This window comes from Dipteris shenzhenensis, chromosome 11 (assembly GCF_047967505.1).
Source record: "Dipteris shenzhenensis isolate YYH24624 ecotype China chromosome 11, Dip_SZ_1.0, whole genome shotgun sequence".
Classification (NCBI taxonomy): Eukaryota; Viridiplantae; Streptophyta; class Polypodiopsida; order Gleicheniales; family Dipteridaceae; genus Dipteris; species Dipteris shenzhenensis.
Genome location: NC_141606.1, coordinates 49,517,452 through 49,534,155, shown reverse-complemented (window position 1 = coordinate 49,534,155; position 16,704 = coordinate 49,517,452). Strand labels below are relative to the sequence as shown.

Sequence of the window (16,704 nt, the reverse complement as noted above, 5' to 3'; positions counted from 1 at the left end):
TAGGCCCCTTCCACGTTCCTATTTACAGAGAACTCAATACACAGAGAGGGATGAGTTGACGCAGCTCTCCCTAAGCCACTGGAGGAGCTTGCTGTTCTAAAGCCAGCATCTCACTGCTCCTCCACCTAGATTTGGCCACAAACTATTGCACAAAAAGAAGGCAAGACTTTTCGTAACTCGCTTCTCAATGGGTTTTGTAATCTCCTCTAGTTATCTTCGAGTATATCCCTCTCCATGGGTATATCTAAATTCAAATAGGTGTAGCCTTAGTCGAATTGGAGGTCTACTTTGCTGAGGGTGAGGCCAGTCGGAGGCATGCTGTGAGATCGCTCGTTACGAGAGTATCTACTATAGATCAAAGCAGAATGTGTTGCCGAGCTGTAGAGCCATTTCTCAGGCTGTTGGAGGTGCTAAAGTTGTGGAAGAGCCACCAAATGTTGTCACCTCTATCATTGAGGGGTTGGTGGAGGCGCTATCTGGCACTGTGTGTTGACACAGATAAGGAGCTGGCACTGCGCTTGTGTTCGCTATCATTTGAAATGTAGAAATGGTAAGTGTGTTGTACTAACCTGGACTCCTATGAGTCAGCAAGCAGATTGGCATTAGGCATGGAAGAATCAAGCAAATGACTGTATATGATATGCACAAGAATTGTTATCTACTTGTTGTACCAATGAGCACTTTGTATCTCATCTTGTTCTTGAAAAGAATAATTTTATGCAAAATCTATGACAGATACAATAGTGTCATAGGGAAAATTGGCAAGGCACGTCTTGAACTGCTTATCCTACCAGCTGGCCATGAAATTGTGCACATATTTTGGGATGAATTGAGCCACGTGACCTACAAGCTCCCTTGGTTGGGTGCTCTTATATGATAGTAGCCATCTCTTTTTATCGGATCCTTCAACATTGACATTTTCAAATCTCCTCCATTTTAGGGCAACGTGGTTGTCTTTCCTCATTTCATTTGGACAAACATTGAATGTCTTCTTCTTTAGCTTCAAACTACAATGCTTGCATGTGTCGTGAATGCATTCAATCCTATGCCACTCACAGTCTTTCTTTAGACAAACCACTGGCTCCCACAAAGACCTCAGACTACAAAACCTGCCTACGTCAGCAAACTTGGATACCCCAAACAAGTGCAATAAGGCCTTTAATGCTTTAAAACACAAATAGGCCAAAGGGCACGCTATCGGGTTTGATGCTGTGTATTATTAAATGTAATGACCTTTGGCATGCTTATGAGCCATATAGCAAGCAAGTGCATGGAAAAAGAAACAGTTCAAAATTATAAATAGTGTTGGATTTATTAAAATATCTTTGCACATGCACAAATTGCACTTTTCTAACTTCTTTCATTTTAGGGTGAATTTAGATACCAATAACAACAACTATCAATGTTTTAAGACCACCATGCACTAGTCCCAATAGCTTGGATTCCAAATTTTCAATCCATTTTGGTTTTCAACAAATCAAAGAAAAGTTATGGAGCGTGCCCTCGAATGGGTATACATCATTTTCGTACAACATTGGAGGCCCATTAACCCATGCATAATGATCTCATTTAGGTGTGTCCTTGGGTTGAGGAGAAGCTCATGTAGTGTACTTTAGAATGATTACTTGGTTGCATGTATGTATAGAATAAAATTTTGATGTTTTTAAAAAAATTGCTATTATCCTATAGTCTTTAGGATGCATGATTCACATGCAACATAGCACTTGTAATGCTTTAATGGTCTCGTTCCATATCCTTATTTCATAATTTTTTGCTCTCATGTTCAATTTTGGAATGTGTACTACAACTTGAAGACAAATTTTGCTAAATTCCATTGAGCAATGCATAAGTTATGGGTCATGCAAGATACCCATATACAGAAAAGTGCTTGAACCTCACCAAAAATGGCTACACCCAAGCAAACAATGACCCACATGTTTGACATTACTACTCAGTGAGTTGGGGATGCAAATTAATGGAAGTGTCACAATCTACTGTGACAACATTAGTAGCATCATATGTGGCAGAGAACCCCAAATATCATGCAAGAATGAGGCAAGAATGAAGGATATTGAAGTGTGTTTTCACTCATCAATGGAGAATTACACTTGGTCTATGTGAAGACCAATGAGAAACTGGATGGCCTATTCACAAAGACCCTCAGGAACGAGAAGTTTGAACACTTCCAACAACCCTTGGGTCTATATCATGTGCAAGCTCATTTTGAGGTTGGGGCAAGATGTTGAAATACAACTCCACCAATTGTACATGAGTGATGAGTTCCAAACTACAAGAATTTAATAAAGGTGAAATTGTGTAGCATTATTCATTGCCAGAATTTAACCTTAAAAAGAACCATGGATATGATCTTTTTTTGGAGCAAAAAAAATGTTGTAGTATGTCTTAAAAGACATGAAGTGTACACTTACAGTTTTGATTACAACTGGTTCAACCAATACATCAAAATTTTCAAAAAGATATGAGAGAAAACAAATGGAGTTCAAAAATTTCAAAAAGATATGAGCGAAAACAAATGGAGATCATAATCAATTATAGACTGAGGGTCTATCGATTTGGCTTTAAAGTCCTTGATCAACGCCTTGCCATCTCGATAGACAAAGCCATTTGCCTTCTTTTCTAGCCGCCTTCACCTTTGCAAGCTTTAAAACTCTTCTCTTTAGCTGAGTTTTTGTGAGTTTCACTACAATCCAGATTGAAAGTCTTTTCAACTTGTTGGAGTGTTTAAGCATCCACTTTCTTTTCTGTTGTTCTAAAAGTGAAAATTTCTCGGGGGGGGTCACTCATCATATGTAACCCTATCACGTGAGTTCAACAGAAGGATTTTTTTTATTTCTAAAATTTACAGAAATAAATATACATAAGGGACTTCAATTCTCCTTTAAACTTCTCTTGAATCTCTCCCTTAAGCATCTCATGCAACTTTTTCGTTTGAGTCGAGACTAGCTCCTCATCTAAAACTATGGGAAGTTTTTAAATGTTCAACTTGAGCTCAACAATTTTCACTCTAGCTTTTAAAATCTATTTTTCCGCTCAGTCTTCTCTTGCTTGAGAAGAACAATCTAATATTACAAATGAAGGATAACTTCATTATGCCTAGTGTTAGGGGGTGGTGATGCTACTATTATAGCATAGGTAGGTTGCTTCTCGAATGTTATGTCACTCATTGCAAAACAAAAAATGGCAATCTATAAGGAGCCCACCTTCTTGCAACCCTACTGGTTGTCGAATGAAAAAATCTAGCTATGACTCAAAAGATAAAATTATAAATCATCTTCTAATGCTTTTTAATTCAAACTAATCTAAGAAAACCCTCAAAAGTTATGATCGATTCTTTTGTTTATTAAAAAACAAGTCTAGAGCAAGAACCTGGTAGATCTTTCTACCAAAGGTGAATGATAGCCAAAGATGTACCTTCTATGGTTCATTCTAAGTAAGATTAGCTTATTAGAGACTCCAAACTAATATCTAACCCCCTAGACTAGGCCATGGATCTTCCTTTCGGCCCTAGACTAGGAGTGGGAGCACAAGAGGATGAGCAAATTTTCAACCTCAAATCTTGCAATGAGTCTTCTCCAACATGCATTTGATCTTGGAAAATGTATCCCAATCGTGAATACTAGCCACCGCACACATTAAATATAATTTAAGTAGACTTGATCCTTCAAGTCTAAATGCAATATCATTTAAGTAGACTTATCCCTCAAGTGAAAATGCACACATATTAAATATCATGAGTAGACTAGATACTTTAAGGCAAAATACAATACTAGAATGTGATGACTTTGAACAAGATTCAAAATAATAGAATAACATATTCTATGCCTTATTCTAAAAATGGTATATCTCACCTAACACATGTTTCCAACAAATCTTGTATCTTCACACCACCTTTATGTTGAATTAATCAACTATTTAATTCCTTTATTTAAGTCATGATTATAAGTCTTTATAAATCGTAACAACCGTAGACAGACAGAGGATGTGTATACGACAGAGAGGAAGACTGCTAGGGATCTCAGGTAAACATCCAGGCCAAGCTAGTCTCTGCATTGTGTGCTGCCCTCTTATTAGATCAATTGCAACTACTTTCGATACATCAAGATCATTAAGAACAAGAACAACAACCGTTCTGTCCAAGAACCTTGCTTCTTCTACTACGTGGATGTACTACCATTATGTCTATCCCCCCCTATGGAATGAACAGCTCGTGCATGAAATTTTTTTATGCGAGATACATGTGCAATGTTTTAGGACCACATTGCTCAACAGCGTAAGTGGTTGTGCCGACTGGTCTGATGATTTGATACGGCCCAATCCATTTGGCAAGCAACTTTTCTGACAATCCTTTCTTTTAAATTGGGTAGTGGATCATGACTAAGTCACTAGGCTGGTAATTGACTAGTCGATGGCTTTTGTTGTATAGTAACTATTGACGACCTTGTGCCTGTCGAAGATGCTCAGCTGCGTTTTGTCAGACATAACTGAGAGCATCTTTTAAAAACTCAGCCCTCTCTTGGGCTTCTTGCACCTTGATGGTCATTGGGTTGATTAATCCAACTTGGGGGGGGGGAAACCGGGGGTTGACCATAAAGAATCTCGAATGGACTGGCTCTCCAACTTCGGGGGGGGAAAACCGGGGGTTGACCATAAAGAATCTCGAATGGACTGGCTCTTGTAGATTCGTGGATAGCTATATTGTACGCAGCAACGACATAAATCTGTGTGGGCGGGGTTAACATACATGGCTAGCATGAGTTTGATGGTACAGTTCAGACGTTCGGTTAACCCATTGCAGTCAAGATGATGCAGGCTGGCACATTGTTGCTTGATGTTGAGGCGATCAGCGATGATGCAAAGCACTTCCGATTTGAAGTTAGAGTCTTGGTCGGAGAGGATGTGCTCGGGGCATCCATGAGGCAAAATCAGGTGCTGAATCAAAAACTCTGCAACTTCGGAGGCATTGGCTGATTGCAAAGAGTGTGCAATTGTCCACCGAATGAGATAATCTGTGAGGACGATGATGTACTTCTTGTCGTGTGACGAGGTAGGTAATGGGCTGGTGATGTCATACGCCACCAATTCGAATGGGCGTGTGACAGAAATGGACTTCATCTCGCCTGTTGGCTTCATGGTCAAAGATTTGAATCGCTGGCAAGTTGGGCAAGAACGAAGATAGTGATGCACCGATTGTCGCAATTTTGGCAAAAAAAATTTGGCTCGTAGCTTGGTGAGGACTTTCAGAAAGCCAAGCTTCGGCGAATGAGAAATGGTTTGGCGATGTCGGGGTGTCAGAGAAGTGCATCCTCTGTGAGAATCTGCCGCATTTCATTGAATGTTGTTTGGCATTTCGGAGTCCAAATGAATTTGGCTCGTTTCAGAAGTAGGCGACGTAGAGGTGCAGATAAAACGACAAGTTCGGGGATAAAACGAGAGCTGAACCTTGCCATACCCAAGAAACGTTGGAGACCTTTGACGTTAGTAGGAGCGGGAAAATGTTGTAAAGCTTTGACCTTAGCGGATCCAGTGTCATGCCTTCTGTTGTGATGATGAAACCCGAATATTTCAGGCTGCAGTACGCCCACTTGCATTTGATTGGGTTCTGTCGGAGATTGAAGCTGTGAAGCAGTTGTAGGACTTGTCGTAGGACGTCCTTATGTTCCTCCCACGTTGCAGTACACCATCTAAATACACCAAAACCTTGCCTTGCACAATCAAGTCATGAAGAACAAAGTTCATTACGCGTTGGAACATGCCAAGGGCATTGTTTAGACCGAATGGCATTACATTGAATTCGAACGATGTGCGAAAAGAGTGCGAAAAGCAGTCTTTGGTCGATCCTCAGAGCGAATGGGAATCTGCCAGTATCCCGATTTAAGATCCAAGGTGGTAAAGAAACAGGACTTGCCTAGAGAGTCAACGATGTCGTCCAGCCGCGAGACGGGGTATTGGTCCCGGATTGTGACCCGATTTAGAGGCCGAAAGTCGACGCAAAATCGGTACGATCCGTCCGGCTTGTTGACTAAATACCGTTCAGAGACCCATGGGCTTTTGGAATGCCGGATGATGTTGTCTTTGAGCATAGCTTCAACCTGTGTCCGATTACATCCACCTCGTGGTTGGAGCGGGGTTGTTGAGCAAATGCAATCGAGCGAGCATCTCCGGTCAAAATTCCGTGGGTGATGTCGGACCGTGGTTGTCGTTGAGGCTCCTGTGGCAAAGGCCGTGGGAAAATTTGTGAGGAGGCGTTAGACTTCAGCTTGGCGAAAGAGATCATCCTGGATCATAGAAGATGAAGTCGATGAGGTCAGCCGAGAGTATAACCACAAGATCGGGGGAGTGTTGGGTCGATGGAGACATTTGGTCTTGAAATCAATGGAAGCTTCCTGAGCTAATAGCCAATTACAACCTAGTGTTAACATGAAATCACCAATCTCAAGGTGGATCCAAGTCCCGACTCAACTGTCGTCAGGTTGTCACCGAACGTTATTCAATTTTGCAGCAGAGAGAACAAGGGGAGCTTATGGTCTTGGTCCCTCCTGGATGAAAGACTCATGTGACGTAGTGAGAGAGCTACCTGATGCCTGTTTCAGATGGAGCAAAGAGTTGAGGTAATCCCCCGAGGTGGTGTTTACGAACACCTACAAGAGAACTTTTGAGAATCGGAACTAGGCGTCTGTAGAAGCGTCCTTGGACGCAGCGCCACTGCCGGCTTTGTTAGGGAGCAGCACATTGTGAATATTTGGAAGAACACCGCCGGTGGCAATCGTAACATGGCCCAACAACTTGCTCAGCTCGTCGTCGTAGCGGACAGCCAGCTGGATATGACGGGTCTTCTTGTTGTCGCGGGAGGCGTTTCCAGCGAGCTCAAGGACCTGGGAGCGGAGAAACAAGGTAAGCGAGCAGCAGGAAGCATCTGAGATGGGATCCAGAATCAGGCGATTAGAAGAGCAATGAGGAAGAGTGATGGAGAACCTCGGCAGCGAGGTAGACAAGGGCACCGGCACCGACGCGCTGAGCATATTTGCCGGCGATACGACCGACAGGGAATTGAAGGCCCGCTTTGGAGCTACGGGAAGTGGATTTCTTGCCTGATGACTTACCACGGCCATCCATAGCTCTCAACACCTCCAAGCTCACAAGATCACCAGACAGAGTGACGAAAATCTAAACGGAGCTCGACGGAAGAGATGACGGAAGTTTATATTGGACAAATGTTGCCCGTCCTCCCTCCGTCCGATCCATTTTCCATCCTACGGCTCACAATCCCCCCCTCCGGATCGCTCACGTGGCCTTCGCTTTCTCATTAAACTTGGTGGGCACCGGGAATCCGCCTTTCCTTCTCTCCCGTTGGCTTCCTTCAACTATGTGGCTCTCTCCGCCCTTGGAGGCGACAATCATCAGATTGTTGATTTATGTCACCAACCTGTGATTGGTGTAGCAGTTGGAGGAGATGGAATGGGCCAATCATGTAGCACTTGGAGGAGGAGGCCATGGAGTGGGCAACATTCATGAGCCAAACACAAATCTTCGTGTTAGTGTCTCGGTGCATCCCTCCTATTGGCCCAACTAGGACAGCAACCCTTCACACCATCTTTTGGAGGATGGCAGGTGGGTGGTATGAACCCAGCCTAGATACCACTATAGAAGAAATCCAAGCAATAGACCATGAATCAAGGCTGGAGAAGGGGATCGTGTGAAAATAAACTGAATATAAGATCAACAACTCTACACCTTGAACTCAAAAGATCAGCGGAGCAGAGAGACAAAGAGCTTAACGAAGAGCACCTTGAATCTTGAAAGAGCTTGATAGAAGAGATCAAGAGGTAGGATCACTCTCAACATGTCGTTGGGGACTTTGTTGTAATCTTCTAATGGTAGATTTCGCACGATAATAGCTAAATGGCAAAGCCTTTGCACAAGAAGGAGATGTAGATTTTGCATTGATTGTAGCTAAATGGGAAAGCGTTTGCACAAGAAGAAGATGAGTGAGGTAAGGTGATAGGGCAACTTGAAAGCCTGGATAGGCTAACAACTTTAAATAAATAAGAGGATAGCGTAACGAGAATAATTAAATAGAGGTGTAAGGGTAAGGTGCGTTTCACACTCGTCCGCCCACAAAAGGGTGGATTGAGTGGCGACCAATTAAAATCCGCGCCGCACAGAAGATTGATTCACACATGTTCGCCCGTCTTTAGCCAAAAATGACGTGGCGTCTGACTCACGGACAAGAAAAAAGATTTTCATGGGCAGCCTCAACACGGCACCCAAGATGATGTCTGGGTGAATTGCACCACTCCGTGCACCGGCAAGACTACCACCTGCTGCAAGCCATGAGAGCTTTACCACTTGGACAATCCTATTTTGTGATAAAAAGGTGGAGCATTTAATACTTGTAAAAAAGACGTCTGCTTGGTTGTGAATAGGCAAGTGGACAAGTAAAAAAGACGTCTGCTCGGTTGTAAATAGGCAAGTGGACGAGTGCCTCAATTTAAGGTGGACGAAGTTTGTGGGGGCTTTACTCGTCTGCGAACTAGTCTGAAACCTCCTAACTAAAAAAATGAAAAACCACCAATCAAGCGACAAGAACCAAAAGAAACACAATTCATATGCATGCCCTCACCAATATTTCTCGTCTCACTTATGATAGCACCACACAGTTAAAGTCATAAAAGGAAAATATAACAAAAGCTACCTCTCTAAAGGTCGGATGATTCAATAAATATAAATCTTCTGGTTGAGGTGGAGAATGAGATACGCAACAGCGAGATGGAGGGGGTTGAATTAGCTCGAGTGCAGAGATGAGATACATGGTTGAAGTTAGGTGATTGTCCATTGAAGTTTTGAAGTTAGGTGATTGTCCATTGAAGTTCTTCTTCAACACAATAAAACAAAATCATTAGAGGGAAGTGATTGATAGAGTATTGGATGCTAATGGCAATATGGAGACGAGATTTTGGCATATTACAAGGATTTTCCTATTACATTTGAGTGGGCTGGTTGCTGCTCCTATGGAATAGAATGAAGACTGGGATGCTGCAATGGAGAAGGCTTTAATGGGTCTTCATCAATCGAATTTTAGTTGCACAGAGACAGCAGATCTTAGCTGTGCAGTTCTCTAGAGATGAGCTGCCTGGACTTTGCAGTGAAAGCAATGAGAAAAGAGAGAGCACCAGGCTCTGATGGCCTCGCGTTTGAATTTTTTCTTTCTTCATGGGATACCATGGGATGAGATTTAGTTGATATGGTTAATGCTGTTGTTCTGAGAGGTTCTTTAACAGAAGATGTAAACACCAGATTCCTAACACTCGGTGGTTCAATAGACCAATGCTCATAATTGGTGTGCCACCCTTAGCTATAGGATGACTCCTCCTTAGACTCGGAGTCACCACCTTAGCTTCACTACTGTTGTCCACTCACCGCTCAGTGAAGTTAGACAATGATTTACTTCCATGTCCACTAACTGTAGGCACCACTTGCTCTTGCCTATGTTGGTGAGTTCTCCATGGGTTCCACTTGTCTTGGCCTAACCCAAGGGCCAATATTTAGCAACTTGCTACTAGTCAATCATCATTTCATGTGTCGGCTTGATTGCCTGACTTGATCGGTCTTCCCCTTGAGTTAGCTTGGTCCCAACAAGCAACGTTCATTTAGTGGGGGTCGCCTTTATTGACAAATCTCTTGGGTTCATGAATAGTACAATTGATTCCCCTCCAACTATCAAATCTGGTATGCATGATAGACTGCTAGGCGGATGATTTTGGCTCTTGCTACTGGTCTTGTTTCATTTGTCTGGGCAAGAGCCAAAATCAAATTGTTCTACTTTCACCTAAGATTCAAACTTGCTATTTTCACCTAGACTCTTGTGCATGGAAGGTGGATTGGGAGCATTAAGTCTGGAAATACCTAGCATCTCTCTAGGCAGCATATTTGTTTAGTGCGCCTGTGAACCTGTGAAGAGTGTGCAGGAATCCTATACAAGTGGTGTTGCATGTTCGATGGTATTGGCTTACAGTAACTAGAGCACTGCCTAGAGTTCGAAATAGACTTGAGGAATCCATTGGTTTTTAGGTGACTCGACTAGAGCCTTGCTATGTGCCTCAGATGTGGTGCTATAGAATCAATAGCGACACGTTTTGATGGATTCACCATGTAAGTTGCTTTTTGGACGTTGATGTGAAAGCTGATTATGGCGCAGGGTGCCTCAGAACCCATCGAGCTTTGATGTTGGCATGGAGTGCAATAGGTTCTTCTACTACCACCCCTTTTTTAGGGATAGGTTCTTGTGTATTTGCCAGTATTCGACCCGCTGATTCTTGTAACATGCTTTGGGCACCCATATGAAGGTGCTGCCCTCATAGAAACCCTTGATTTCCAATAATCGCTTCAGTATCCATCTGAAGTGGCTCGTGTGACCTTTCGTTTGTTGGCATATGCTTGTCCTATTTCTTTTTTGGCGTGCAGCTTTATTTTTCATGGATATAATAGGAGAATGGAAAGCCTAAATTGTATCTTTGCTCTTTCTAGGCAGAACCTGGGAATAGGGACCGATCTGTGAGCCCTTTGGTAGCTAGAAGGGGCACTTTTGCCTATGTTCCCAGGATGCTTTTGCAATTGGAATGTCATCCTTCTTGGGTGTGGGTGGGAACAACTCAAGGAACCGTGGGGTCCATCGGCTACTCTTTTGCCTTTCTCTCTTCAGAGGATGATGTAGTTGAAGTCTTGGCATCGATCAGGATTACCGAGGTGCATCCATCATAGGTTAGGGTTGCCCTTTGTTATCACTAGCCAATCTGGAAATTGACTATCCACAACACCATGTTCTCCTTGGAATTACCCGTTCATCTCACCATTTACAGCATGAACCATAAGAGGTGTGGGTTCCAAGGCTACCTTGAAGGTCAAGAGCTGCATGCACATGTCATAGCATATTAGATTATGATTGGTACTTGGATCAATGAATGCATTGGCTAAACATATGGTTTTCCTACATAATTGGAATTTGGCTCGCACCCTAGTGGGAGCAATTGTCAAGTCTTCCATGGGATGTAACCCTTCCACAGATGCTTTATAAATAGACATAAGTCCTAAATCATTCACCTTAGCCTGACATGCTTTGGCTTCTTGTATGGCCTGCCGTTTCATATGAGCAACCTCTAATTTTAGCTCCCTTTCCTGATGGATAGCTTGTAAGGTTTGCAATGTTAAGGGACTGTAATATCATTTAAGCTTACTACCATTAATGTAGCCATCCATTTTCGTTCCATCAAGAGTGGCAATTTTGTAGGACCCTTGTGGTGTTATTTCTACTACCCATAGGGACCCATGCTGCAATATTTGAGTTTGCGCTTGGTGTTTCTAATGCCATACAAAAGAGTGAGATCGCCTTCCTTTAAGTTCTTATAGTGCAAGTTGTGATCAGACCATTTTTTTTAGGGTAGCTTCTCCACCTTCATGCCATAGGCGGGACCTTAGCCTTGTCTCATCCGCTTTTCAAGCTTGATTAACCGCTCATGAATGGCTTCATTGGATATGTGATCCCTAACCGCCACTCTAAGGCTAGGCACAATAAACTCCATGGGCATTACTGCCTCCACCACAAGTGTGAGGCTAAAGGGTGTGCAATTTGTCTCCACCTTGTGGGCCATGCGACAGGGCCATAGTGTGGTGGTGAGTTTATTCTCCCAATGGTTGTGATCCATAGAAATAACTTCAGGCCTTAGATGTGCTAAAGGTCAGTTAAGTGGTTTGCCTTCAGGCCTTAGATGTGCTAAAGGCCAGTTAAGTGGTTCAGGCGGTAGGCCTTCTATCCATATGAAGAGGAACTCATTTGAATTGCCTTAGTTTCTCTATATTTACCACTTCTAGTGTTCAGTGGCATCTATCTCCATCAGAAGCATGTCTTGCTTCAAATTTTTTGCTTATTTGACCATCTGCAAAAGCTAGTCTTCCTTGATCACGTCTTTTCTTAACGGTGTCCTTCCAGGGGAACAGTCGAGTATCGAAGAAGCCAATTTCTTATTTCATTGTCAGAATCCTCAAGCTCATGTCAAGGATCAATAGAGAAAATGGCTAACTGATCTAGGTCCAAACTCTTTGTAGATGAATTCTTGGACTCTATTTGCCATGATGAGCCGTCACTTGCTGGTCTTCAGGAATGCCTAAGCCAATTATCAATAACTCTTCCTTCTAGCTCTGTGTAATAATCAACTTCCGTCCTTGGGGTAGTAAGGCCGAGTCTCTCGGAGAGTTGATGGTTCTACCTGCCTCCCTTAAGAAACCACTTTTGGCTCTGAGACCGCGTTAGCTCTAATGGTTAGATTAGCCAATCCCTTCGACTCATGTATTCTTCATGCTTGATCATGTATCTGTGTCTTCTTTTTGAGTGTGTGTTAGACAATGGCTAAGTCATGAATTAGCTAATCGACTGCCTGGATGCTCTTTGCAGCCCACAATCTGGTCTTCAAGCACGTCACCATATTGTGCCACTCATCTATGGTCACTCGAAAGTATTTCTTATAGTAGCCCACAACACTGAACAATTGCTTCAATTAGTCGTTGGTCAACATAGATCTCTCTCAATGACTGTGCACTCAATCTTAAGCGTACTAAACTCAATCTACTCAACTTCCATAACTAATAGCATGTCAATACTCAAATTCAATTAACCCTTCCCCAACAAGATCGGTAAATGTTGATGGTTTGTTTTGCTCACTACCCTTTGGTTAACTTTATGGGTGCTTGGTGTTTAATACTCGTGAACCCTTAACCCACCCATGCAATGCTTGAAGATACTCACTTTTGAAGTGTCCTTGGTGAATTTTCATACTCAAGTGTGATGCAGATAGATGTTAACAGAAAGAACTCGAAGGTGGGGGTCGCTATTGAAGGGAAACCAAATGGTGATGGGGAATTGAGCATATGAACTAAAAATAATGGAGGTTTCCCTTAATACCCCTATTTTTTTATTCTCATTATGCTATCCTCCTATTTATGTATTCTTTTTACCCTATCCTCCTTTCAAGTTGTCCTTATCACCTTACCTCACCTCCCTTTTCCATTTTCTTCACTCCCCAATCACTAAGGTGGAAGTAGTGTTTGGATTAGAATTGGGTTTCCTCCCCACGATCTTCTATGGGCTATGCCATTAACATTTTGGTTTTGATCTCATCTCTTAATTGTGCTAAATGTCATAAAAAATCATAGATGCCTCATTTGTGAATTGTATTTATAGGTTATAGAGCTTTTCTCGTCGAGAGACTTGTACCTTGTGGGAGGCTCAACCCACTTGTGCTTCCAAAATTGTGACATGAGTGTAGATGCTCTACTATAGAATTGACCTTATGTTTTTGCCTTTGGCTCATGTGTTTTACCTTGGCAATTTTTTATTTAGGCGGACCAATTTTTCAATTTGCCTCCTCTTCCTTTTGGGTTGCAATAGCTAGGCCCTCTTCTTTCTTTGCATGTTACTCCAACCACCTCATCTTTAGCTTCAAAGGGTGATGCCTCATTTCGGGTCTCATGCCTAGCTTCTCCTCAAATTCTTTGGGTTGTCCTTAGGGTCATTGGTAAGGTTGATCATTTGGCTAGATTCTTGAGCTTAGAGTTTAGCAATTTGCTACCACTCAATCATCATTTTGTGTGATGGCTCGATTGCCTACTATCTTGTGCTAATGGATGCTCGTTTGATGGAGGTGGCCTTTATTGGCAAAGGTTTCTAGGGTCACTGTAGTTGACTTACCTCTAATGATTGAATCTGGATCTTTGTCATCCTTTTTCCACGTCTTGGTTTGAGAGCACTTGGTGGGTTTTGTCAAAAGTTTTAGGAGCTTCTCTACCCTAGCTTGGAGGTTGTCTCTCAGTTGTGCTGAATGTCATTAAAAATCATGGAATTTTGTCTATAGGTCATTGAGCTTTTCTTGGGGGATAGGTACCTGGTTGGAGGCTAAATTATCCACTTGTGCTCTAAAATTGCAACCTGAGCATTTAGGTTGACATTATTCTTTCTAACTCATCTAGATGCTCTCTCATTGACTTTGGCCTTATTTTTTTGCCTTTGGTCATGTGCTTTGCCTTGGTTAGTTTTTCCTTAGGTGAACCAATTTCTCAGTTTGCCTCATCTTTCTACGTGTAGTTCCCTTTCATCTTTACAGGTTACTCAAGGAAAATTTTCTTTAGCTTAAAAGGGTTAGAAACTTCAAAAGGAGATGGCTTTAGATTCTTTAGCTTAAGATTTTTTGCTAGGTGCTCAAACAATGTTCCTTCATGATCCACCATCTACTATGAATCCTTGCATGTTGTGCTTCTTGAGTTTAACTTTGATGATGGGCATGCCTCATCAACTATTGGTGTGTCTATGACAAGAATTGTGGCAAAGGTAACCACTATGCCTGTGGGGCCAATTTTTCCATTTCTATAAATTAATTAGCAAAGAACATGTCATTGAAGCAATCATTCTATGTTGATGCTAATCTTGAGATCTCAAAAAAGCTCCCATGAATTTGTGGTATCATATATTTGTGGCTCATTTATTGATTGTTTGTTAATGCATGCTCAATAGTGAAGCCAAGTTGGGAGTGTCTTGCGCAATTCTAGAGTCAAGCTATTCTTTTGTATGTGTTGGTTGATCAATTCTAGAATTAGATTGTTCTTGTATATGCTTGTAGAACCTCGTATTGGTGCTCTCTATCCCTCCTAGGGTTGAACATTAGTTTCTCTTGGGTAGTCTTTACTAAGGATTCTTTGCCTTGTGAATATTTGATGAATTGGGTTATTGCCTCAATCTGCTCCATCCAATCAATTTCTTTATCATACTATGCCTTGGTTTCTTGGGGAAAATCCCTTGTGATTAGGTCATTGTGTAAAATTGTGCTACTGGTGCTTCTATCATATCGATCAACACTCTTTTGCATTCTACCTCCATGTCAACTTTATGTGTTTCACTATTGATGTGGAGGAGTCTCACATGCTCTTGCCACAACTTGCAATCACTCTTGATATGTCCTTTCTTCTCATAGAAAAAACATTTAAACTTTTATTTGCCCCTGATCTGGATAATTTGAATGAGTGCTTGCTCTCTTTGCTCATATGGGGATCAACCTCAACCTTGGCATTTAAGTGCTCCTTAGTCCTTGTTCACCTTGCTCATCTTAGGACATAGGACACTTGGCTAATGTTATCAAAGCTTGACTTGTTTTTATATAAGCACTTTTTGTAGTCAAGTCAGTATTTGAGACAGATTTCATTATAGCAGTAGCTAGTGCCGTTGTAGTTTTCCACTTATTGCATGTTGAAGGGTAGGCACATAGCTAGTGGGTGGTAGTTTTGGGTTATGGATACTCTCATCACAAAACTTTATACTGATGTAAATATTTTCTTGAGATTGTAAATGCTTTTGCTGGGACTCATGGGAAATGATGAGAGCAGTGTGGGTGCACCAGACATCCCAGAGCATGGTATCCAATGTGCGACAATGTTTTGTTACGGGATGACATGTGCTCTTTGTGATTGTCCTGAGTCATATGTGTATGAGGGCAATAGTTTTTTTTTTGTTGAGGGCGTCTTCCAATTTCCCATGTGTCGGGGTTTATATGTGGATAGTCAATAGGTAATGAGGTCTTAGTGCTTATGGTGTGCATTAGTGTGCACAAAGTCTAAGTGTGGTGCATTAAATGCCTTAGTCTAAGTTTTGTGGGAAACTTGGGAGTGGTAAAAAGGCAAAAATGAGGTGGCTAAACAAGATGACATGGCTGAAATCAAGAAAGGTATGCATGCAAATGTGGCTACGTGAGGATGGAGAGGAGCTTCTGGACGAGAGTTGGCAGATACGTGAGTTGGTGGCTGGCAAGAGGGTTCTAAAAGGGGATCGCAAACACATAGAGAAGGGGGACGTGAGCTCGGGGAGACGAGGATTGCTTCGAGGAGCTTATGAGCGATAGTGAGCATATACTGTGGGTTTTTTGGTTTCATGAGGAAGGCGTTCATATTGTGTGAAGGCCAATGCAGATGACGGGTTGTGAAGGAGCTGGGGGTGTATGGGCTCCAGGTGCTCCCGTGATGACAAGCTCTATAGTGCAGATGGCATTTATTGAAGTCTTGTAGAGATTGGCCGAGGCATCGCTCGTATCTAGATCTGGGGATACAACAGCTTCTTGAAAAATCCTGATTGTGCAGGTTTGGAAAGGATAAGCTCTGGGTGCTCCGGGTTTACAGTAGCTAAGTGGTGAATGAGATCGAGCTGGAGAGAAGGGCCATTGCGGGCACTGCTGGTTATATTCATGTAAGGGAGTCCGTGAGCTTGTGTGCTCTGTGAGAGTAGAGAAGTTGCAGTGCTAGATATCATTGCGTGAAGGAGACAGGTGATGGGGGTGCTACAGCGAGAGCATGGAATGACTGGTATTCAGGGCACATGATTGCTTCAAGGCTGAGGGTAGAGAAGCCTTTGACCAGGCAGGTGGCTGGTGTGGCTGAGGAGACCTTGGCTTTGGAGATCTCTAGACATAGCGAGCTGTTGTATTTGGCTGAGCATGGCTACCACACAGGCAAGATGATCATCGTTTGCACGTGAGCTGGTGCAAGAGAGGCTACAAAATATTAACGTCATGGGAAGGAAGGTGGGTGATAATAGGAGCGGTGCAGAGAATGTGTGGTTTGGCTAAGATCATATGGAAGCGCGCTATTGCTGGA

General features: G+C 42.5%; 1 protein-coding gene across 1 annotated transcript; it reads right to left on the bottom strand.

The window, feature by feature from the left end:
• Window positions 1–6,686: 6,686 nt before the first annotated feature.
• On the bottom strand, window positions 6,687–7,137 carry LOC147897123 (histone H2A.6-like). The gene is made up of 2 exons (XM_087382048.1): window positions 6,996–7,137; window positions 6,687–6,916 (listed from the first exon to the last, which is right to left on the bottom strand). The coding sequence occupies exons 1-2, from the start codon at window positions 7,132–7,134 to the stop codon at window positions 6,687–6,689; spliced, it is 369 nt and encodes a 122-aa protein (XP_087238174.1). The 5' UTR covers window positions 7,135–7,137.
• Between the last annotated feature and the right edge of the window lie 9,567 nt (window positions 7,138–16,704).